Here is a 23,497-nt window from a genome sequence, read left to right as displayed (position 1 = left end):
GCAGTGGCGGTGGCTGTCGGGTTCCCAACGGAGCCGGCAGTCAGAGGTCAGCCACCGAAACACAGTGGCCTGGCCGTTGCGAAGGGGCAGTCACCGGGTTCATTGGCTTTATCGCCATTAAAATCACTTGGCACTGATGGAATCATTCCCGCCTTGCTGCAGAAAGGCCTACCAGTGATCAGGACACATATTCTTGAACTCCTCAGAGGTAGCTTAGTACTTGGATACACCCTAACTAGATGGAAGGCATCCAGGGTGGGCTATATACCCAAACCAGGGAAGAATTCTTATGAAGATCCTAAAGCTTTTCGACCAGTATGTCTCACACCCTTTCTAATGAAGACATTGGAAAAGATCGTGGATAGATGCATAAGAGAACAGGAATCATTTGCAAATGCTATACATACCAGACAATTTGCCTATCAAGTAGGGAAATCCTGCGAGGTAGCCCTACACAATTTGGTCTCTACGATCGAAAGATCAGTTGAAAAAAAAGAGTTCACAGTTCGAAGACATTGAAGGTGCATTTGGCAAGACTCCCTATAGCGTTATTAATAATGTGCTAAGGGACAGAAGAATTGATCCTATTGTATCCGGATGGATAACCTCCATGCTGGACCAAAGGATCCTGAAATTGGAGCTAAAACACTTTGAGGCCCAAAGGGGGATGCCCGCAGGTTGGGGTGCTATCTCCTTTACTGTGGTGCTTGGTGGTTGATTCTCTTTTAACAACCCTAAACACAGCAGGCTACAACCGGCAAGTGGGCCTATTGGTCCTTTTCCATCGCCAAGACAAACCAATGGAATGACTCTTTGTGTATCTTATCTTCTATATCGAACCTTTTCGTCTTTCTAATGAAATTCAAAAGGGACTTCCAATCTATAGAGGAAGCCTCATTTCCTTTAATGCTATCAGAGCCTAATAGCCTGTATCTTAATGACGCATACCTACCACAGTCTGCTATATAATGTAAGTCTCTGGGGCCTGTCTGTATAACCAGCAGGTTTCATCATGAACTACTCCACATATCTTAAGATGTCTTTTAAGTCTGCAGTGACCTGTCAGGACTCTTATTAATAATCGGAATTCGTTTCTGTTAAGGCCTAGCAGCCACTTAGTTTCAGAAGTAGAGGGTTTAGTTATTAAAATCTTGGCCTGTCTCAGCCCTATAGTCCCTCCACTCCTTACCGGCTTTCTTCCATGTCCAATCAAGAACTGCTTTTCTCTGATGACTTTTAGAGATGCCTAGGAATGGTTCTGGTCCTATAGGAGGGTGCTCAGCCCCGTTTTTAGCAAGCTGATCAGCTTTTTCATTACCTGTGATTTCCTTTTGACCTGGGACCCACACAAGCAGAAGCTTCTTCAAGCACGTTAATGATTCTAAGGCTTCTTTACACTCTCTTCCTAAATTAGAGGTGACTCCAAGGCTTGAAGGGCAGACAGACTATCTGCAAAGATGGTGATACCAGTCCTTTCACAGCTAGTGACTTTGGGGCATAAAGCTCCAGACAAGATTGCAAGCACTTCTGCCTGAAAGACATTCGAGTGCTTGCCAAGTGCTTAGTTCTATGCTTAATTCTTCAATGTACACCCCTGCCCCCGTTAGTCCTGCCGAATCCATTTTCGATCCGTCAGTGAAACAGGGCAGATAATCTCCTGGGATTCCCACTAAACCCTGTACCCAATCCTCCAACTTTGGGTGTAAGTAACTAACCTTATTATCTAAAACGGGTGTTTTATCTAGAAGTGATGAGCGGTATTGTAGTATTGGTAACTCGCTTTTCGCCACTTTAGCTATTGTCGCGTGACCAGTAGCTTCTCCTGTCTCTGTCCACTGTCTATTTTCTCTCATTCTTAGATAGGCTAATACCGCTTCCCCCTTAATCAATAAGTGGAGTGGTACAAGGGAAAGCAGGATTTCCAATCCAGCCATCTCGTTTATGTCTTCTTAATTCTCTTTTATACTTATTTGAAGCAGCCCGGAATACATTCCAGTCCGTCTCTAACTTTGTTTTATAAGCTTTATTATAGGTTTTTCTTGTGTCTTTTTGTAGCTTAGTCAATTCGATTGATCACCATCTGACTTTTTTACTAGGCTCCCTTTTCAATGGACAAGCCTCCTCGTAGGCTGATATAAGCATTCTTTCAAATAGGCTAGCTGTGATCTGGAAAGTCTTTCCACCGCATAGGGTGAGTCGTCTTCCAGCCTCTCTCTGTAGAGACCCCAGTCTGTATTTCTCGGGTTTCTCTTCATTGTAAGTAGAATCTGCCTTTGGGTAGCCTGTTCAGAAGAAGGAGCTTGGCGCCTCAGTCTGACAGCCTTCCTTTGTAAGGCCTCCTCCCTCCTTTTCCTCTTTCTATAGAGCTTCTTCTTTTGTTTTGCCCAGTCTATGTTGGCAGCCTTTGACACCTCTCATTCCACTCTGGGTATCATGCTGCTCGGGCCACCTTATTGTGTCTTATTAGCTGTAGCCTTCCTTGTTCTGATTCAATCGACGAGGTCGACTGAAGTAGAGTGGACTCATCACTTGAGTCCTCCCTCTGACATGGAAGGCTAGAGGGGAGTTGGTGTGGCCGCACCACCCCTGGGCTTAGCAGCCAACTCACTCCCCTCTTCACAGCTTATGTCGTCCTCTGTGAAACCATTCTTTTCACATCGGAGCCTCTGTGTGTGGCATTAGCCTAAGCTATTGCTCTTGGCATAAAGGCGGCTTATGGATTAAAAACCAAGTGTCATTGGCTTAATAAAAGACTGACAGGCTAAGTTGTTCCTTGAAGAACCCCGTAGGGGATGAATTGCTTCAGCTGGACAGGACCTCTCTTAGGATAATCACAGGAATCTATACAGGTCACTGTAGATTAAATAAACATATGTTTAACCTCAAGCTAACAGAGTCACCCTTGTGTAGATTCAGCAATGCTGAGCATGAGACGGCCTATCATATTATTTGTTGGTGTGACTGGTTTGCAAGGGTGAGGTTTGCACTGTTCGGGGTGGATCATATGGTGGATCCCAAGCAGTGCAAGCTGATCAACCCCTTAAGATACTTAAAATTCTTGGAATCTACCAAACTTAAGCTCTAATCAGCTTACCGCAGTGCTCTGATGCTGATTGCAGCACTGGCGAGCTTGTAATTGGCCCACAATAGGCCTTACTGGCCCTAGTGTTTTTGTGCCAAATCAAAAAAAAAAAAAGAACTTAATTTTTATAAAATAATGCAATACATCAATTATTGTATATAATTTTAGTTTTGATTCACATTTTTTTTTTTAATTCCTTCTTCAAAAAAACACCCTCCCCTCTCTCCATCCATCCAGAAAGGTCAATTTTTGTATCTACTCCAAAAATAGTTTAATGCCAGTGTTATAACCTCCTCTCTCTCATCCCCTGTGGGCACTCTTGGAGTCTATTTCTTCTTCTCTTCAGAGGTATTACTTACATAAGCTTATTGCTTATTGTATGAGTCTTCAAATATATTCAATATCAAAAATATTTTCAATGAACACAACTTATACTTATAAAATTCTGTAAAACACAGTTAACTATTTCAGATTTGTGCAAAATTGTACAATGTTATAAGTCAAATAACCAAATTTAATAAGGAGTATTAAAACAACAGTTAACAAATCCAAATAAAATTTATACAATAATACTTTTTTTAAAACATTTTTTAAATACTATTAAAGCTAAATTGTTACTAAAAGACTAACACTAAAGTAATCATAGTTTGTAAAATAGAGAAAAAAAAATATAAAAGGAAACTTATGGTTTTAATGAACTTTTATAAATAAACAAAAAATACTAGCATTGAACAAAAATTATATTTATGAAATTCTATAAAATATACGATGTCAGATTGTCCTGTTTGCATACTACTATGATAATTCATGTCAGGTGAATCTATGCTGTCCGGTGTGAAGTAGACCAGTTGGTGTGTATCTGGGGAGTCAGATTCACTTTGCAAAGGTGGTATCTTATTGTTAAACCTGAAATCAGCATGTTTCTGGCCAAATGAAATTCATTTCAAACTGGTAGACTATTTAAAATCTCTGTCTTAAGGCAGAGAGCAGTATGAAATGGTCATCTTTAGCTGAATTAGCACTTTGGCGATCTTGTCTGGTCCTTGAAAAATAGAACCCTAAAATCAAAAAAATATACATGAATTATCAAAAGTAAAGCAAATTTACTAGTTTTATTGTTAAAGATGGATGTGAATCTGTACAGGAGAAAAAAATGGATTCTTGCCTTTTCGAAGGCAAATAGATCAATAACTGATGATATTGGAAAATTAAAATTTCTCCTCTCAGAAGTGGTACCAGTTTAAACCTTCCCTCAGCTGGTTAACTTTTATTTTGTGGCAGATCCAAGGAATAGATCTTGAATTCGACCACTTTGGCTAGAATAGGTTGGTAACCAGTAAGATAATCCGTCTTTCATGCTCTAATTTGGAGAACATAAGGATGTTAAGTACCAAATAAAAAAAATTGCTTAAGATCTTGATTAGGGCATCTATGTCAGCTATGAAAAACTAAAAATTTGGTTGCAGATAACTACTACAATAGGCTTGAAAAACGTGTTTTTCTTCTATAATAACATAAACCTAGAATTGTGGCCTACGGAGAAATATTTACTACAAAGAATTTTTAAAAGAATAAAGACACTGAGAGTGTAAAAGTACAACCAAAGTAAACCTGAACCCTACTTAATATTGCCCCAGGGTAGCCGCACAATAGGATGAGCAATGTCAACTTGTGAATTCTTTTCCCAGTATACCTGGTAAACCTCCACTGGTGAAAGTCATGCCATCCCTCATAGTATGGCAGCACACTTTCTGGTTTCCCATCTAAATGATATGATTGGGATTTCTTCAGTGAAACCCGCCCTAAAAAATTATGTAAGAACTTGATAAAAAAAAAAAAAATTTGAGTATAAAGAAATGGATGTTAGTTACAAAATAATGACGAATTTTGGGAGCTGAAATAAAGTTGTTAAGCTTTAACCAGTTTCTGATCTCATGGTAGCAGCAGAACAAAGGAAGTGAAGGACATCAATCAATTATTTACATGAAAATAATAGCTAAGAGCACCTCATATACTATAAATGTCCTTATCATTTTTTTATAATGCTTATGTAACGATATTTCATTTAAATTGTGATGTAAATATGTGTCGGTTTTTACAATGGTATGATCTATATGCACACAGCTTTATTATATTATCTTAAACTTTGTATCCTTGACATGGAAAAAGTTGATATTTTTTATTTTTACCTCAAGAAATTAGGGGGGTCAAGTATACTCATCTTCGCCAAGCCTCTGGACGTCTTTATTTTTTTATGCGGCTGATTGTATGTAAGATACTGAATATATACACCATCACTGCAAGGTGGCCCATCATTACAGAACACTATAAGCTGTATAAATTTCAACGACCTTTATGAAGGGCAATCAAGAAGAAAAACCAATCATAGACCATCTGGTGCTGGTGGACTTACCGATGCTAAGTTTACAGAGCTCCAGTTGCATATGAAAAAAGAGCAATACTGAGATCTAAATAATCGTAGAGGCAAGAGCTGCAACTGACAAAATTGCGGAATTATGATATGATGGCAACCAGAACTACGTCCTCCCCAGAAGCCGCCCGGGCTTATCAGGGATTATGGTAGCAGCAAAGTCAAACCTAACTTTGCAGTTCTCAATAAGGACAAAGATGTGCAGCATTGACAAACTCAAACAATTTTAAATAAAAATTTGGAAAGGAAGTTCATAACAACATCTCTTTTTTTGTGTAAAACCCTCCACTCAACAACCTTTCTCTCACCGGAATCAAGGATACATGGGATCGCCACTCCATGTTCCTAGGCGATTTGAATGTTCCATCAACCAGATGGGATTATAACCACATAGGATCTGAGGAAAAAACTTGGTAGAATTTTATTGACAAATATCAGGTAGAGTAAATGGCAGCTTCAGATGAAAAACCTACCATTGTTCACTCATCAATAGCCTCAAATGTGTTTCTCTCTCTTTTCGTCCTCTACCTGGAGCCTTTGGCCAGAGTATCCTGGTTACTAATGACAATTTTGGCCCATATATGTCCAAAGAGAAAAAGAGGACGAACATGAAAAAGGCTAATTGGACTAAGTTTGCTATTGCATCTGACCAACTCGTGAATGAATCATATGGTGACTGAAGTACTAGAGAAATCCCTGAAGAACATCTCAGAGGCCATAATAAAAGCTGCATATCAGAGTGCCCCGCAAGGTCAGATCAAGAACTACCAGCCCTTGAATGAGGATCTAAAAGCAAAGAAAATCGAACAAGATAGAGCTGCAGAAACATTCTGTACATCTCAAAACCCCGCTGGCTAAGTCATTCTTCAGCTGAAAGTAAGCCATCTGAAGAGGGAGACAATTGCAGTAAAAAATGGTGCCTTTAGAATTTGTCAGCACAATTGGACTTTAGCAAAGACAGTGTTATATTACATACTTTTCTCTCGATTAAATAATGGAAAATCCAGTCAAGAAAGGTGAAACTAGTTTAACTTCTAACCAGGATAATGTGCATTTCCTATGTAAATACTTCAGAGCAGTAAGCAACTTTATACCAAAGACAAAAACTAAGGAACCGAAAACAACTGGGATTCCAGTGTGTTCACATGAGGAAGAGCGCGAGCTGTTTAATAAAGAATTTTCCTGGAGTGAGATAGATATGGTGCTTTGAAGCACGAAGAAGGAAAAAAGTGCTGGCCCAGATGGACTTATGCTAAAACCAAGCATAAAATTACAACCTTTCTTAACCTGCTATGGCAGATGCACTTTCCTGAAATTGTACATATTCTTAAGAAAGGCAAACCTTTAGGTAACCCATCAAGTTACCAGCTAATTGCACTTATGAGTGTCTTTTCAAAGATATATGAGGTTGGTGCTGGGGCACCTGCAACAGTATCTGGACTGATAATCTTTTGTCCACCGAAAAGGCAGGGTTCAGAAAGAACAGATGCACCACGAAGCGTCGCTTAACTCAGCAAATTAAGGATGGTTTCCATCACAATCAGAGTACCCAGGCTATAATTTTTAGATTTCAAGACAGCTTTTGACAGAATTTATCAGAAGTTTCTAGTGCAGAAACTATATAACCTGGGACTGAGAGGTCGACTGACTGCTTCACTCAGGTCTTTTCTTGGGAGAAGATTCATCAGAGTGCATTACTGGGAGGAAACTTCATCTTTTCAACAAATCCAAAATGGTGTACAGTAGGAGTAAGTCTTAAGCTCGACACTCTTCAATATAATGATTAATAATGTGATTTCTGTGGTGTCCTCTGTTCCAGCATTCCATGCATTGTATGCGGATGACTTGGTCATCTAGGCAACATCAAATAACATCCCTGCCCTCAAGTTGGCCTTGTACATATTGAGAGCACTGATGCATCTTTCAAACTGGGTATCACAAAATGATATGGAAATAAACACCTTGAAGATTGAATTCCAACTTTTTACTCTATTGACTGAGAGACATTCCATCTATCATTTGATGGTAATGAGTTGAGGCAAACAAACTGCACCACTTATCTGGGTATCATCCTGGATACCCAGTTAACAAAGAGTACTCATGCTGAGAATAACGCATCAAAGGGAATCAGGAGGTTGGACAGCAGGTCCAATCGTCAGCAGGAAGAGGCTAACAGGAACCCGATGGGGAGCCGCCCAGGATGTGCCTATGTAGGTCAGGTATGTGAGACTCACAATAGAGTACGGAGGTGAGCTGTTGGTGACTGTTTCTGATTTAACAGCTAAAATGCTTGATATCGCTCAGAACCATGCACTGAGAATAATCACAGGTGGTATCTAGTCAGTGCCTATTACAGCAACAAAGCTTCAGACTGGAAATTGAACCTAAAAAATATGGACGAGAATTGGCTGCATTAGCCATCAGTGAACACATCCAGAGGAGCTAAATCCTATTCTGACTTACATCTACACCAGCTACAGGACGAATGGTCACACAAGCCATATTTCTATCAAAAGTTAAATCCTTGAGGAAGAGTACTGCCTTGTCCAGTCCCTTCAGAGACTCGAACAGTTCCCATCAGCTCAGACTTGATTCCTCTCTACACGGCCAGCTATTACACAAGGCTAACATTGCCAGTCTCCAAGCAGAATGCTCTGCCAAACAAGCTCAAGGCCACTGCATTGGAAACTTTGTACACCTAACTACTAGAGAAAGAATGAACAATGAATACACCGACGGATCAGCAATTGAAGCAAGAGGAAACCAGAGGAACGAGTGTGTACTCAGTGTTGAGATGTAGTTCCGCACCTGTTGGTAGCCTTGCCAGCAGCTTTAATGGGGAAATCCATGCTGTTTTTCTGGCTCTGGACATGCTAATAGCTGAGAATATTGCAAGGACCATTATTCTCATTCGATCACAAACTGCCATTGTCAGCCTTTGCAACAATGGGCCGATAAACTAAAATGAGGTTTTGGAGAGAAGATGACTTCTAGAAAAGCTTTTCATAAAGGGTATTACCGTAGTTCTGCAATGGATACCTTTGTACATAGGAATCTGAGAGAAAGAATAGGCCGACACCTTAGCCAAAGGATCCCAAATGCCCATCCCTCACGCAACCACTAGTTTGCAACTAAAAGTCTCATCAATTCAACCCACAGAAATAAACTGCAGCAAATTTATTAAGAGTCTACAGAAGGGAAGCCATGGGCAGCCCACATCAGCCCAAGTGATTGGTTACAATCTGACCTTCCCCGTCATATTTGCTGCTATCAAGCCATGATTATTTGGGTACCCATCTCCAAAGAATCGAAGTAAGAGATAATCCTTGGTGCTCATCTTGCTTTGAGTCAGATGTAATACCCAATCCCTCATATGATCGCCCTCGCCTCGAGGACATAAGAAAAAATTTCAGTGACGAGGGTTTTGAAGTTTGTTATGCTTTATTGGGCTGCCAAAACCTTTATGGTGAAAAAGCCACAAATCCATGACCCAGCAGCATACTGGAAAAATAAATAAATAAAAACTAAAAAAAATATTGAGAAACCCCTAATACAAATTTTTATGGTGAAAATGATGTGCGCACTGCACCAATAAAATAATATTCAGAGCCATCACCTTTTCTGGTCGTTTTAGGTTATCCTGAAACTGGAGATGATTATCGGACTGCAACTGGAGAGGCTTGACCAAAGTTGGGATGCCAGTGTTGCATTCCTTCTTTTTCACTGTTTCACTTTGCGGTACGAGCAACTGATTGTAAATTGAGATTGGAATTTTTTCTATAAAATAGTTTTATCATCTGTAAAGAAAACATTATTTCAATTACTAACAATAAAACTGTGAACACATCACAATTTGGATATTTGTTAAAACTAAACAAATGTATTACCATTTACTGTTGTCATTTGCAAAGAATATCCAGAAGAGTAACCAATTACTAGAATGAGTTTTAAGAATAATTGTAGTGTTTTATTTAAATAATTAAAAATTTTTAGCAGTAACAGTTAGGAAGCTCTACTCTAACATGCTGAGTGAGCATATTGTACTCTCTTTTACACAATGTTCTATTCTGGATTATATTCAACACAATTATCACTAGTGTTTTAATTACATCACAGCTGTTGACTTCTACTTGCTCACTAAACTCACTCAAGAGATACACAAAACCTTTTCAGTCGAAATCGGTACCTAAATTTTTATAAATACAAATCACTTTAAGATAGCAGGTTATAAATGATAAAAATGGTTGACTAATTTCTTATTTTGTACACACCCATGCTCTGTATAGGAGTAGTACTTGAGAACAAGTACCAAAATCTCCTTTGATTTAGAAAACATAATTACAAACATATCAGACATTTAGTTTAGTATGAAAGTAAGAGACTGATAAAATTTCTCCCTAAAACTTATATTTCCACATTTATTTATATTAAACACATTTATGGATAATATTAAAATTCTGAAAATACATTTTACCTTTCTGCTTTAAAATAATGATTAGGCTCAAAAATCATTATTTAATTGACATTGCCATAATTTTATAACAATAAACTTCCTACTAGCTAATGGCTAATCCAGTTATGGGTCATTACACCATGTAAAGTAAGCCTCTCTTCAGGCTCAAGCCTTAATAAATTGCTAATGAGATTCCTAGCTTCCTCAGTCACAATTTCTGGAAATCTTAAGTTCAAATCCAATATTCGTTGGATAAGCAATTGCTTACGTTTGCTATAAAATGCAGTCTTACCAACCAGAAACTCAAAGGACATAACACCTAATGACCAGTGGTCAATCTTTTCACTGTATGACTTCTTGTTCAAGAGTTCTGGTGCCATATATTCCAAAGTACCACGATAAGAGCCTCTGTGGAGAAACGCAGAACCGTCTAAGGGCCATGACAGTCCAAAATCACTAATTTTTGCAACTCCATCAGAATGAAGAAGAACGTTTTCCGGCTTCAGGTCTCCATGCAGAAAACCAAGAATATGGCAATACTTAAGGCCATTAGCAATTTGATAAATATAACGGATAGCCAACATTTCAGGAAGCCTCCTAAATTTATAATTATTCATCAGATTAAATAATGACCCATATTGACACCATTGCAAAACAGAGTATAACATGTCCTCACTATGGAAAAAAGTATACATTCTAGTAACATGAGGGTGGATTGCTTGAGATTGATGATACAGTTCAAAAAACAGCTCCTTTTCCATTTTTTTTTCAATTACTTTTCTTTTTTCATACATTTTAATGGCCACAAGCAAACCATCCCTTTTGGATTTAGCTAAGTGGACATTCCCAAAAATTCCTTTTCCTAATAACCTACTTATCTCAAAGTCATTAATAGAATAGTTGTTATTCTGTGTCATTATTATGAATAACAGATCACACACACTTATAATAACTTTGACTATCTAACTTACTGTCACTAAAATCATAAGTAATATCACTACACCATAACCTAACACTAATGTATTTGGCTCTCAAGCGCAGCATTGTGACACCAACCCAAACTACACTTATTTGCCAGAATAACCTATCACAGAATAACATATGCTCAAAAAAAAATAAAAAATAAAATAATGATGAAAAAAATAAATAAAAAAATATTAATAAAAATAAAATAAAATAATTGGACGAGTGAAAAAAATTAAAAATTTATTTACCTCCAAAAATTAAAAATTCCCACTTCAAATGTATTTGAATTTTCAAAAATTCGTAATTATTACGACTGTAATTATATCATAATTACAGGGATAAACAACCTTTTTTCAGAAAAGGTCAGGCCTGTACTAACTTTCTGTGTTCTTTAAATAGGACTTAACTTCAAAAGTTTCCATCGATGATGCTTGTTTTGAAAATAGTACCAAAAATAATTTACAATGCCTATGAGTTGATGAGTTTATGCATATCACTCAATTAATTATTGCAGGTCTGGAAAGTAAACTCTTATTTATTATTATTATTTTATTTCGTTATTATCAGGTCGGCCGGATTGGCCCTTAAATGGTTATTTCAACAGTTAGTGAGTTTTTTTTTTTTTGTGAGGGGAAACAAGTCCAGAAAGTGGGCCTAGTGGTCCTTTTTCAACCCCTGACGGCTATCTTAGTTGTCGCCGCGTACTAACCAAGATGGGAGTGTCAAGATTCATTCTTCTGGACCGCCGAAAAGTGAATGTTAACTGCCCCATGTGGGAATCGAACCCACAACGTTCCGAACCGAGTGCACTGGGACCTGCGCCCCAGCCCGCACGGCCGTCACGTCACTCTATAGGGGGGAGGTATAGACTCGTGCAAAAAACACCCCTAACTATTTGCAATGCCATAACCATGAGCAATTGTAATTAAAAATAATAAAGATTAATTATATAAAAAAAGTTAATATTTCAGAGAAAATAACAAACGATAAATAAAAATGTTATTCATGGAATTATTAAAAAAAAATAATGACTTAAAAAATAGTTAAAGATAAAGAAAAAAAAAGTATAGTAAAATAAAATAAAGGTAATAATAAAAATAAATAAAGAGTCCATACCAGAATATCTTGGATGGATCAGCCTATGCTTCATTCTTCGCGATGAGGTTGGATTCCCTAAATTGTAGGCCACTGTACATTTAACTGCTGGTAGATTGAAGTGGAATTTTCTAGATTGTTTTTTTAATAACCCTCAGTGAGTATAGTGTCTGACAGACACTTAGTGAATTTTTATAGAATATATTGGCAGGACTGCATGCTACTGTGACTCACAAACTCTCAATACCTTTTCCCTCACTTTTCCAAGAATGCATAGTAACCTTAAGTTTTGTTCCAGCTATCTTGGAACAATAACCAGCGCTGTTCTTGTAAAGTATAAAGTGTCTGTCGGACACCGTATATCCTGCCACCAGGTGCAAAGTACGTGTCTCTGAAACACTGTATACCCAGTCACCAGGTTCATGTGCTCATGCCCCATGCAAGGAATGTAAGATTTACACTTATTTTGCATTTATTTTTATTATAAACCATAAGTGATTCTAGGCCTTCTCGCAGCGGTGTCACGGTTACCACCCATATGACCCTTACTTTGCAGAAAGAGGTCTACTTTTAATTTTTGAAGGTGGACCATTCCCTCCATGTGAAAGTGACGACGATGATGATTTCCTTTCTGTACTCACACCTTCACCAAGACGTCAATGACTTATCATTTCCGATCACGATCCAAATACATCTTCTGCATTATATTGCGAGTATATTCCATCTGACTATAAACTCATGAACAAGTCATGTGCGAATATTAAGTACAGAAGTGAGGGCAGGATAGAGCCTTGAGAAATTCCTGCAAATATTGGTATGATTGATGAATTCGCTGAGCTTTGTCGGATGGAAAAGAAGCGGTCATACGAGAAATGATTGTAGAACTAAATAGTAAGTACTAGGGAAAATTATCTTCGTCTAACTTAAAAAGTCATTTCATCCATAGTTCTGGTATGAATGTACAATGTTAGGTACTCTTTTTGAATAAGAGTGTACTGTTATTTAATTCATGAACTTGACAGTTTTAGTAAGAAAGCATTAAAAGTTGAAAAAAAAAATCCAAATGGCCTATATCTTCTCCAAAATGGAAATACTCTACGATTTTAATGATATGTAAACCTAACTGAGACAAACATGGACCCGATTGCTATAGACCTATCAGTCTTCTTTCAGTCTACTCCAAAATTTTTGAAAGATTACAACATGAACGTATTCTTAACATACTGACTGACAAAAACATATAACCTGACCACCAATTTGGATTTCGCACATTATATTGCGCTTGATTTGAGGTATTCTATAGATTGTACCATAGACAGTGGTTACTTTCCCACAACCCTAATAGCTTCAGGACAGTCTATAGAGGGACCACAGCAGGGAAAGAAATTTATGTATACGTCAATATCTTTGAAGTACATCAATTTCAAAAAGACACTGAAACGTTTTTCTTAGATAAGCGAAGCACCAATATGAAAAAATATACATGAATTAAAGAATTATTACTGAAATGTGCATCCCCCGCTCTTTGTAAACAGAAATTCATCTTCACAGCTTCGAACAGTTGTCTTGTAATTCTGTCAGAAAAATGATTTGTCTTGGGAGATCTTTAATTTTCAGTAAACATGCAATCCTTTGCATCAATGAAAACATCTAAACGAATTTGATCTGTCGGTAGCGCTCTACTTTGATCAAATTTTGTCAGAAAATTGAAAGTTTGTGATTCCATAATTATTTCTGACTCATTAAAAAAAAATCCAATCGGTTAATATAAATTAGTTATTCAATTTTTTAAAATCACAATTTTGAGTAAAGATTTGGTTCAAAATAACGATTGCATATTTTAACTACATATCTTCTTTCATACTATGTATTTTGAAACGTTCCCAAAAGTTTTAGCTGAAAATCAATAATTAATTTGTTTTCAGGCCGGTTCCCCAACCTTACACATGCCTTGACAAAGAATTGTCTGTAAGAAAAAAATTTCAAGTTACGAAAGAAGTATTATACATTTTAACTATTGTCTATTCCACTATCGATTATTCATGTTGTACTCTACCGCCATATATTTGAAACGAAAGTCAGTGATTGTTTCTGTTGTGGGATAAGATTTTTGCTAACATTTATTATATTTGAGATTGAAGATGGCTTTGAGTACATCAATGTCCAGCTGTGCTGATACAGTTGCGACTAATTTGGAAGAAGATGACGAATGCAGCTATCATCCCGTTTCAAAATTACAAGTAAGGAAGTAAAATAACTTAAATTGAGTACAAGTTTTATTTTCATCAATATTTTATAATATGTTGTTCATCAATATTTTATAATATGTTGATGTATAATATTTATCATTTAACAATAAACGGTCTGTTTTAGCTTTATTTTTATTCCTTTGTTAATTGTGTAGCTTTTTAATATAATAATCCCCTTGGTATGTAAATTTGTTTGATTTTTGTATTCTGGTTTTTGATTTTTGGATTCTGCATAGGAAATTTTGATAGTTTACTTTTTAAATACAGATTACGTGCTTTTAAAATTAAAATTAAGCTAATATTTAATGGGTTGAGTAGTAAGGTAAAATCTGAAATTTTATTTTTATACTTCAGAATCTCCTATTTTGATGAGCTATATTAAAAAAATTGATAGTTAATATTGGTACTGCTCTGTTGCAACAGGTACCACATAATCACCCTTACATTACGTTTTTCTTATGTGTGGTTGCTGAAGAGGACTGTTTTACTTGTCAGAATTTTCTAGAAAAAGTATTAAGTTATTTTTTTAACAAAGCAGAATTTGAAATTTAATTTTTAGCTAACTAAACAAAATTGTTAAATTTTATTCTCCTTGATTTTCACGAATCATTTTAGACCAAAGTAGTTGAAATGTCTCTTTGAATGATATTAAACCTATTGTTTCCTTCTACTTATCTCCTTCACACGTTTTGTAACACCAAACAAGCTGAGATACGATAACTTAACTTCCCTTAAATTTGTATTGTTTTTTTATTGCTCAAGTCCTCCACTGAGGACTTAGTCAGCTGCAGAGTGAGAATGTCAAGATTCATTTCCCAGGGTTGTAAAATAAGTTTTGTTTGACTCAAAGTTTCAATTGGTGGTATTCAAACCCACAACTATTCGAACCAAACTGAATGTTCTGGGACCCCTGCCCCTTTGTTATGTTATTATATCTGTAATTTGTTATGTTATTATATCTGTAATTTGTTATGTTATTATATCTATAACTTTTGGAACTCTGCCTAGTAGACTTTGGAAATTACCTAACCATTGCTTAATCTTAGTTGTGGGATGTTTATGTTTTTAAGATTATAATTAAACCAACTGAACTTGATAAATTCATAATAAACAAAAAATGGAAAATTTATTTTTCTTAAATTGTTTTATGGCAATGGGTTTTCTAATAATTACAGAAATCACTCAACTTCCTAGTTTGTCAATGTGTGGAATTATATTTAAGATGGCTTAATAATGTTGAGGCAGACCTGTGCTGGATGAGAGTGTGGAGATGAAAAAAAAATGCAATTGCTTATAATTAGTGGACAATGATTATATTGTAGACCAATACCCTGGAGGAGTTCTAGAGCTAATGGCGATAGATTTAAATTTTCTGGCTTTGGTTAGTAGGGTGGCGACCTCTAATTAGTCATTTGGGCTGGTAAATGGAACCTAAAGGCCCACTTGCTGCACTAGTTCTCTCCTAATACCAGTACAGTAGCAGGGAGCAGGTAATAGGTTGTTTCATAAATTAATAAGTGGAAGTAACATTATCCCTTATCTACTGTTGATTTTGAAGTATAATTACAATAATAAAATTGAAATGATGTCTAATTATCTTTAAAATATTAAATTTATTATTGAATTGGAATGAATCAGAATTAAAAAGTGTATTTATTACAAAATGTACATTTTACATGCTCTCTTGACAAACCTGTTTATGTAACATTTAATGAAAGTATACAACTATTTTATACAAATTCTACATTTATTTATTAATAATTTTTTTTCGAAATAATCCTGATGTCCATGCTCTTAATTTTGATTTATTTTTCCATTTTTTCAATATCAGTGTCAGCAGTTGTTGAGTTTTTATGTTCTTCAATGTATTTTTACACAATCTCAAAAGCTTTCTTTTCAAATGCATGAGTAATTTTCAAAGTTTGGGAAAGTTCCTCATTTATCTAGTTTGAAATAATCCTACTTCATCAGATCAAGTTTTAAACAAGACTGAAGGAATAGCTATGAAAACAGTAAAGGAATAGCTATGAAAACAGTAGAGAGGGTTCAATTGAATAGTTTTTTAGTAGTATTGTGAATCTGCCTGTTAAATGTTTCAGGAATCAGAGTTACAAGTCGGTCTAGAAGAAATCGGATTTATGAGATTCTACTGTACATTTTTAAAGTAATAAAACTGCATGAAACATGAGAAATGTTTGAAATAAGTAGTTTCAAGTTATAATTTTAAGTTGAAATTTATTTACCTCAATCTTTATTTAACAAATTGAAAATTCATATTGTAGTTAAACTTTTAACAGCAACTATAACAAGATTAATGTCTATTTTAGGGATGAGTGTTGATTACATTGGGATTTAGAATTTTCTAAAATTCGTCATACTTACTTTTAGGATCATTCAGACCTTATTGTGGTAATGGTAATCAGAGTAATTCTATCCTGCAACACTCAAAAAGTGATTATTCAGTAATCAGAATCGATTCCTCCTTGTTGTAGCTTTTATACTACCTTTTCCTTATTTACTTCATACTATCATATTCTTACATAATGCATGTGTATTTTTGAGAATATAATAAAAAAATAAAATGAACACATTTGTTATATGTCCAACCTCTGCTAACAGGGTTCCAGTTTTTATCTACTAAATGAGTTGAAGGCAAATGCTGTATTTTCTCAATTTAGATAATTAAAATACAAATATTTTTGTTTGGTCATTCTTACAAATCCGTGTTATTTATAAAGCTTCATCTAGACCATAGAAATTACACCATGGTAATTTACATTTAGTTATATCCCTATTATAAAAGATGATAATAGTATTATACTTTATATTGTATTTAGTATTTTTAATAGTTCCTATATTACTTATCAGCTGAATGTGATTTCCTTCTTCTGTTTTGATGTACAATTTGTATTACTTATTTATGCTATGAATCTAATGAAATTTATAATTATCATGTTCAACGTTTTGAAAATACATTTTTTTTTTTTCAAAGTTTTATTTTATTATAAAAGTATGTATAAATAGTTTAATCATTGTTTGAGTTTTTATTTGACCGCACCCGAAACATCTTCCATTTTTAATTATAAAAATATTTGTTGTAGGGTGGAAACATCAGTGCTGGTGATGTTAAAAAACTTATTGATGCTGGATATCACACTGTCGAGTCCATTGCATTTACTCCAAAAAGGCACTTAATGGCTATCAAAGGAATAAGTGAAGCAAAAGCTGATAAAATAATGGTACAAATTATTTCCATTAATGTTCTTAAAACAGTACTCTTTATAATAAAAAATATGGTTGAAAAGTAATAACAGCTCTTCTAAAAAAATCATTAACCCATTATTATATTGATAACAATAACATTATTGAAATTTAACTTGTTAAAGACATTCTAATTCTTTTCCATCTCCTTTTCTTTGAAGGTAATAAAAATTATGAGGACAAATCGAATATAAATGGTAATTTTTACTATTTTGCTCACAATTCTGAGTTAGATGATGGAAAGGGATGGGTTATTGGTTTGTGAAGAGAGGGGGACTGGCTTGGTTAAGAGCTCTATTCTGTACTGAGCAGTACATCCATTTGTTGCACAACACATAATCATAATGTTGTTAACCAATGAAGCTATTCCGTTAAATCCTCAGAAATGTTTACACATTAGAAGGCATAGTTCGAGGACATCCTTGACTTGACATTAGTTCATACTTGTCCCCTTTTGACTACTTTTTGTTTCTTCTTTTGCCCTGATTGAATCAGTTGGTGGAGGGAAATTTATAAGAATTAAAAAAATCGAGGAGGATGTACAAAACAAACTGACAACACTCTTTATTTTGTTCTTAATCCAAAAATAATAGAAAAGCTTCTAAATCACTATAAAAAATGTGGTCGTCTTGCAGGAGGTTACATTGAAAAATGGCAAAAGTATCGTTAGTGTATAACATTTATCTATAAATTTATACAAATGAATTACCCTTTATATTTTATTGGTTCACCCTTGTAGTTTATAAGCACTTTAATTCTTTTTAGATTATTTTCTTTTCCAAAAAAGGCACTATTTTTATCCAAGATTCTATCTCTCTCCTGTAGTGTCCCTCTTCTGTCCTCCATTCTATTTATATTAATGACTTTCTCCACATACATCATCCCTAATACCTTATCTATGTTGGCAGTTTCCAACTATCCTTCTAACCCATTACCAGTCATACAGAAAACTAGAAATATTTTAGATTTAATAAATCCCTGAGTATTTGATAATGAGCTGAAGTTGGTAGCAGAGAAGACAAAATTAATTGTAATGGTTTCTGATCACCTCATGAAAGCTGTTCCTTATATTCCAATCCTGTTCTTAAATAAATAGAAAATTCTATCTTACCATCCACTACTTAGAATTGCTTTTGACCAAACTTTCCTGAAAAGACCATGTCTCTGAGACATCTGATAGTACCTTCTCTACTTTAAAGTGGCTAAATTACTTTTGTCACCTTTTTTTCATTTGAAACCTGTACGCTCCTACTTATTTCCTTAATATTCCACTACTAGAATCTTGAGGAAAACTAAAACTGTTGATAAATTACTTTTTACAATTCATCTTTAGGATCTTAAATCATTCCTTGACTTTATGAATAGTTTAAGTGCCTTAATCCTTGTTATTGTAAGTTTTTTTTTTTTTTGGCATCCTTCCTCTTCCAAGTTATTCAATCCTGCTGACCATCATGCAGCTCTGATCTTATCGAATTCAATTCTGTCCATTCTTGCAAAACTTAGGGCTTCAGATTTCTATCCATTAGTCTAACAAACCATAGCTTTTGATAGATCTTTCCTCATCTCTTTAAAATTTCATTTTCTCTTTCATTTATCACTCCAATGCCATTCTCACTTTCAAATCCTAACTAATCAACCATTTCCTTCCAGTCCCCCAAGCATTATAAATAGATATATTTCTGTCTTAGTTTGTAGTAAATAATATGTTGGTGCTTTATCTGTACTTTTTTTTTATAAATATGATTAATTTTTTTTTATCTCTTAATAATTTAAATGTTTACACTTTTTCTTATATTTCTATGGCTCCAAAGTCCAACTTATATTACCTGCATTATTATTATTATTGTTAGTATATTGTCATTGTTCTTAAGGAAGATGTCCTAGAATGAATGTAGAATTTATAATTATTACTTGGGGATTTTCCTTATTCTCAGCATTCTGGATTATACTTTTTTAAGTTATCATATGTAATATAAATTTATTTCACAAATTTTTAAATTGCCATTGAAATTTTATGTATTAATGTGAAACTCTACAAATTAATTAAAACAAAGAAGAAAAATATATCAAAATTTTGTACAGAACAAAAATCTAAATATTATTGGTGCATAAACGCATCTATAGGAAGAAATGGGTAAGTAATGGTTATTCTAATAATTAAAGGAAATGATGATTAGGGGCATGGTAAGGTTTTACTGACCCCACTACCAACCATAAATTACTTTATTTCATCAACAATTAACTATTTCTCCATTATGTAGGCTGAAGCAACTAAATTTGTTCCAATGGGATTTACTACTGCAACAGCTGCGCACCAAAAGCGTTCAGAATTAGTTCAGCTGACAACTGGCTCAAAAGAACTTGATCGTCTTTTAGGAGGTGGTATTGAAACTGGTTCGATAACTGAAATATTTGGTGAATTTCGTTCCGGTAAAACTCAGATTTGTCACACATTAGCTGTTACTTGTCAGGTATATAACGATTTTCATATTAAAATAATTATAAATGCAGATTATTCTTAAAAAGTTGAATGAATTATTGTATTTAAAATATTTTATTTAATTAAATACATATTTTAAGTTTGGTTATAAGCAAGGTCTATATTTTTATGCGGTAAAAAAAAAAAAAAAATAAATAAGCAATAAAAATCTGTAAAATATACAGTTAAAAATGTTCAAATCTTCAAAAAAGTACCTACAATATCCTAATGTCTCTACAAAAGGTTTTGAATAAAGAGAGCAATGCCAAAGAAATTAAAAATAAAATAAAAATTATTTCAAATTATTTTTTTTTTCACTGACCAAAAAATGTAAATAATTAACATGACTATTAAACTAAACAGTTAAAAACAGAATATGACACTCTTTATTAAGTAAAATAACCAGAACTTACCATTACTAACAATAGAAAAACAACTAGAATTAGATTTAAAAAGGATAACTTTTTGACAATAAATAATAATAATAAAACAATAAATAAATCAAACAAATTAATAGAAAAATAACTAAAACTATTATTAACAACTAAGAAACAAATAATGCTTAAATGTGTGTGTAAATAGATAAGAAACATACTGTGAGAAAATATTTAAAATATTAAAGTAGTATTTAAAAATTGACTGACAAGATGGACAAAATAAATAAAACACAAATGTATCAATTAGCTATATGTTCTTCATTCAAATTTATTACAAGATGTATTTCTAAATTTGATTTTGTAAACCATAATTTTTTGTCATTTAAAATGTTTTTATAATTTGAGAATGATCTTTCTACCATCAACAAACATGCATGGGTGCAAATTTGTATACCCTTAAAATTATAGGAAATTGTTCAATGTCGGTGAAGACAATTGATTTGTTCCTTTTTAATATTATATTAATGTCTTCTGGAATGGTCAGTTCCAAGTTTTTGATATAAAACCTCATCCATTTTTTTCTTTTGATGTTTCTCCTACTTGGCCTGCTACATGCATATACTTTCTATAAGTTGTTTTAATTATTTTAAACTTTCACCTAACAACAAATTTGTTTCCTGACATTGCTGCTGTTTACTTAAAATAAAACTAAAATGAATATTAATGAAAGTAAGGCTATTGATTACCATTGTATTATTGATTATTTCATATACCTTTCCTACACTCTACCTAATCTCCTTCTATTCCAAAAATTTTATGGATATCAGCTTTCAATGTTTCTAAATATTCCACTTAAAATATGGCAGCCTCAATCCTTGTGCCTCATCTTCTTGTAATCATAGGTTGAGGAGATAATAGTTTCCCATTTATTATTAATTTATATTTAATTACGCTAGAAGGGGCTTTCAAATACATTTTTTACCCATTATTTATTGGTTTGCTTCATTTTTAGGTTCTAATTCATTAATGCAATGTTCTGTGAACACAAAATATTCGCAAACGAATTATTTATTAACTGGTTGTGGTTGTTTAGATCTAAACATTAAAAAAAAAAGTACAAGATCACAATTTAGAAATTCACTGAAGATCATGAAAGCTGAGAAGCCAGTTCAGTTAAACAACTCCATTTGAATCATGTTATTAATCAATATGTGTTTATACAATTATTGATCTAGTTACATGCGTAACAGATATAAAAATAACAATAGAACTCAACTGTTTTGACATGTTGTTGATATGTGATTTTTTTTGCTTGTACTAAGTTATTGAGGAATAGTTGCAATAAACAAGACGTCAACTTCTTTTTCAACAAGGCATTTTAAAAATAATAAACATTAGCACTTGTTAAGAAAGTAAGCAACACAGCTTGAAGTGGATTGTAATGCCTAAAGCAAACACAAAGAAGAAATAGAATTTCAGGAAATGAAAAAATCCATACCTAATATTAGAAGTGAATTATTGAAGGTAGCCTTTGTTGTATTGTTGAATTGAACAAACACCTTGTACTAATTGAATGAATATGAAGCTTCAATTATAATCAAGTATTTTGTCTCCATTGTTGCATTTTAATTTATTATTTCTATTTTTTTTAATCAACCAAAATAATGCAAATATATACATTTATTATCAAATATGCTGAAAAAAACTTGGTTAATTTCACCGATTCATATAGATTTTCGATCAGTGGTTCAAAACAAAATATATAATTGCATAAACACTCAGGGATTGGTTATAAGTGACAAATGATGGTGATGATGTAAATTACTCTTGACATTCACATTCTGATTAGAAAAAGGTGACATTTTTTGAGGTATCAAAAATAGAACTCGCCAGACATGTTCCACCTGCCAGTGCTAATACTAGTTATATAATTTATTTATAATTTAATGTTTATATTATATATTAATTTTTTAGCCTATAGAGTTGACGTGGCATTACATGTTGATATGAATTAGGTGTGAAGGGCTGACATAGGAAAACAAAATTATCTGTATTGGATGCTGTTATTGGCATGAGGTTTGTAGTGGGAATTGATTACATGGGATTTTGTTTAGGTATAGAAATTAGGGAATCTATTCTCATGCTGAAAGATAATTATGATTATTTTAGTGGCAAATTTAATGAAAGGGGTAAACTTGAATAATTTAATAATTTAATAATTTTTATTTGATTATTCAATTATGTTGTTAGTAGTAAAATATTTGTAATATTTTTATTTTTTGTGATGACCTTCTGTTATTAATTTATCATTTTATCTTTAGCTTCCAATTGATGATGGTGGTGGTGAAGGGAAATGTATATATATTGATACTGAAGGTAGTTTTCGGCCTGAACGACTTATCGAAACAGCAAAACGATTTAATATGAATAGCACAGATGTTCTTGATAATGTAATTGTTGCAAGAGCATTTAATTCTGACCATCAAACACAACTTTTACTTCTTGCTGCTGCTCTTATGACAGAATCTAGGTATGTCTTACTAATTATATCAGAAAGTCATGTACTTTGTTTTGTAATGAAATTTATTTTGGTTTTACCAGTGAACCTTTTACTTAATATCACAATTGTATATTTGTTGTTTAGTATCATATGAGCTAGAAAGAATCTGACTACTTGTTTGAAGGATAGGTGGTATATAAGAGTAAAGGTCATTCACTTATTAGTGGTGTATATTCCACAAAATATTTGTTTATTTAGGTCATTCAAAGAAGCCAGTCTAGTATCAATCACTACATGGAGTGATTGGTTGTGTAAAAGGCAGACAAAGTTCAATCTGTTTCAGAAATCAGAATGTATATCAGACTTTTGGATTGTTGCAAAACTTCTAGTTTGGAATGCTGATGAAATGTGTATTTTTTAGTTTTCTTCTCATCATATTTTCAAAAAGCCGAAATTATTCTCTTATTTTTGTAGAAATGATATCACTTCTTTCTGTCAAGCCTGGAGTCAAAACAGTTTTTGGTGTTAAATTCATCATGGAAAAACTTTTTATCGATGTGAAGTATGATGCTATTCATGTTTTTTTTACACTAATTTTTAATAA

General features: G+C 33.8%; 2 protein-coding genes and 1 long non-coding RNA gene across 4 annotated transcripts in view; 1 reads left to right on the top strand and 2 right to left on the bottom strand.

Annotated features, from left to right (window-relative positions):
- Nucleotides 1-3,739: 3,739 nt before the first annotated feature.
- On the bottom strand, nucleotides 3,740-11,018 carry LOC106684567 (uncharacterized). 2 transcript variants are annotated; one of them, XR_001343716.2, is made up of 3 exons: nucleotides 10,938-11,018; nucleotides 9,130-9,310; nucleotides 3,740-4,140 (listed from the first exon to the last, which is right to left on the bottom strand). It is a non-coding gene; the product is annotated as an uncharacterized lncRNA (long non-coding RNA). The 2 variants fall into 2 exon arrangements; XR_010842718.1 differs by lacking the exon at nucleotides 10,938-11,018 and adding an exon at nucleotides 9,401-9,994.
- LOC106684566 (uncharacterized) lies at nucleotides 9,997-10,989 on the bottom strand. The gene has a single exon (XM_014426720.2). The coding sequence runs from the start codon at nucleotides 10,881-10,883 to the stop codon at nucleotides 10,074-10,076; it is 810 nt and encodes a 269-aa protein (XP_014282206.1). The 5' UTR covers nucleotides 10,884-10,989; the 3' UTR covers nucleotides 9,997-10,073.
- A 3,014-nt stretch (nucleotides 11,019-14,032) lies between the features above and the next one.
- The window catches only part of spn-A (RAD51 recombinase homolog spn-A), a 28,379-nt gene continuing 18,914 nt past the window's right edge, over nucleotides 14,033-23,497 (top strand). The window contains exons 1-4 of the mRNA XM_067044819.1: nucleotides 14,033-14,267; nucleotides 17,378-17,515; nucleotides 19,799-20,008; nucleotides 22,715-22,923. Coding sequence (XP_066900920.1) covers nucleotides 14,169-14,267; nucleotides 17,378-17,515; nucleotides 19,799-20,008; nucleotides 22,715-22,923 — 656 coding nt within the window. The 5' untranslated portion in view covers nucleotides 14,033-14,168. The remainder of the gene's footprint in view (nucleotides 14,268-17,377; nucleotides 17,516-19,798; nucleotides 20,009-22,714; nucleotides 22,924-23,497) is intronic.

The sequence above is a fragment of the Halyomorpha halys genome, unplaced genomic scaffold, assembly GCF_000696795.3.
Source record: "Halyomorpha halys isolate HHAL.00 unplaced genomic scaffold, Hhal_1.1 Scaffold592.1, whole genome shotgun sequence".
NCBI lineage: Eukaryota > Metazoa > Arthropoda > Insecta > Hemiptera > Pentatomidae > Halyomorpha > Halyomorpha halys.
The sequence above is the reverse complement of the archived record's forward strand: the minus strand, read 5'-3'. Positions and strand labels throughout refer to the sequence as shown.

Bases quoted from the DNA above. Each gene is read 5' to 3' on its own strand.
- LOC106684566 (XM_014426720.2), bottom strand. From the start codon at position 10,883: ATGACACAGAATAACAACTATTCTATTAATGACTTTGAGATAAGTAGG.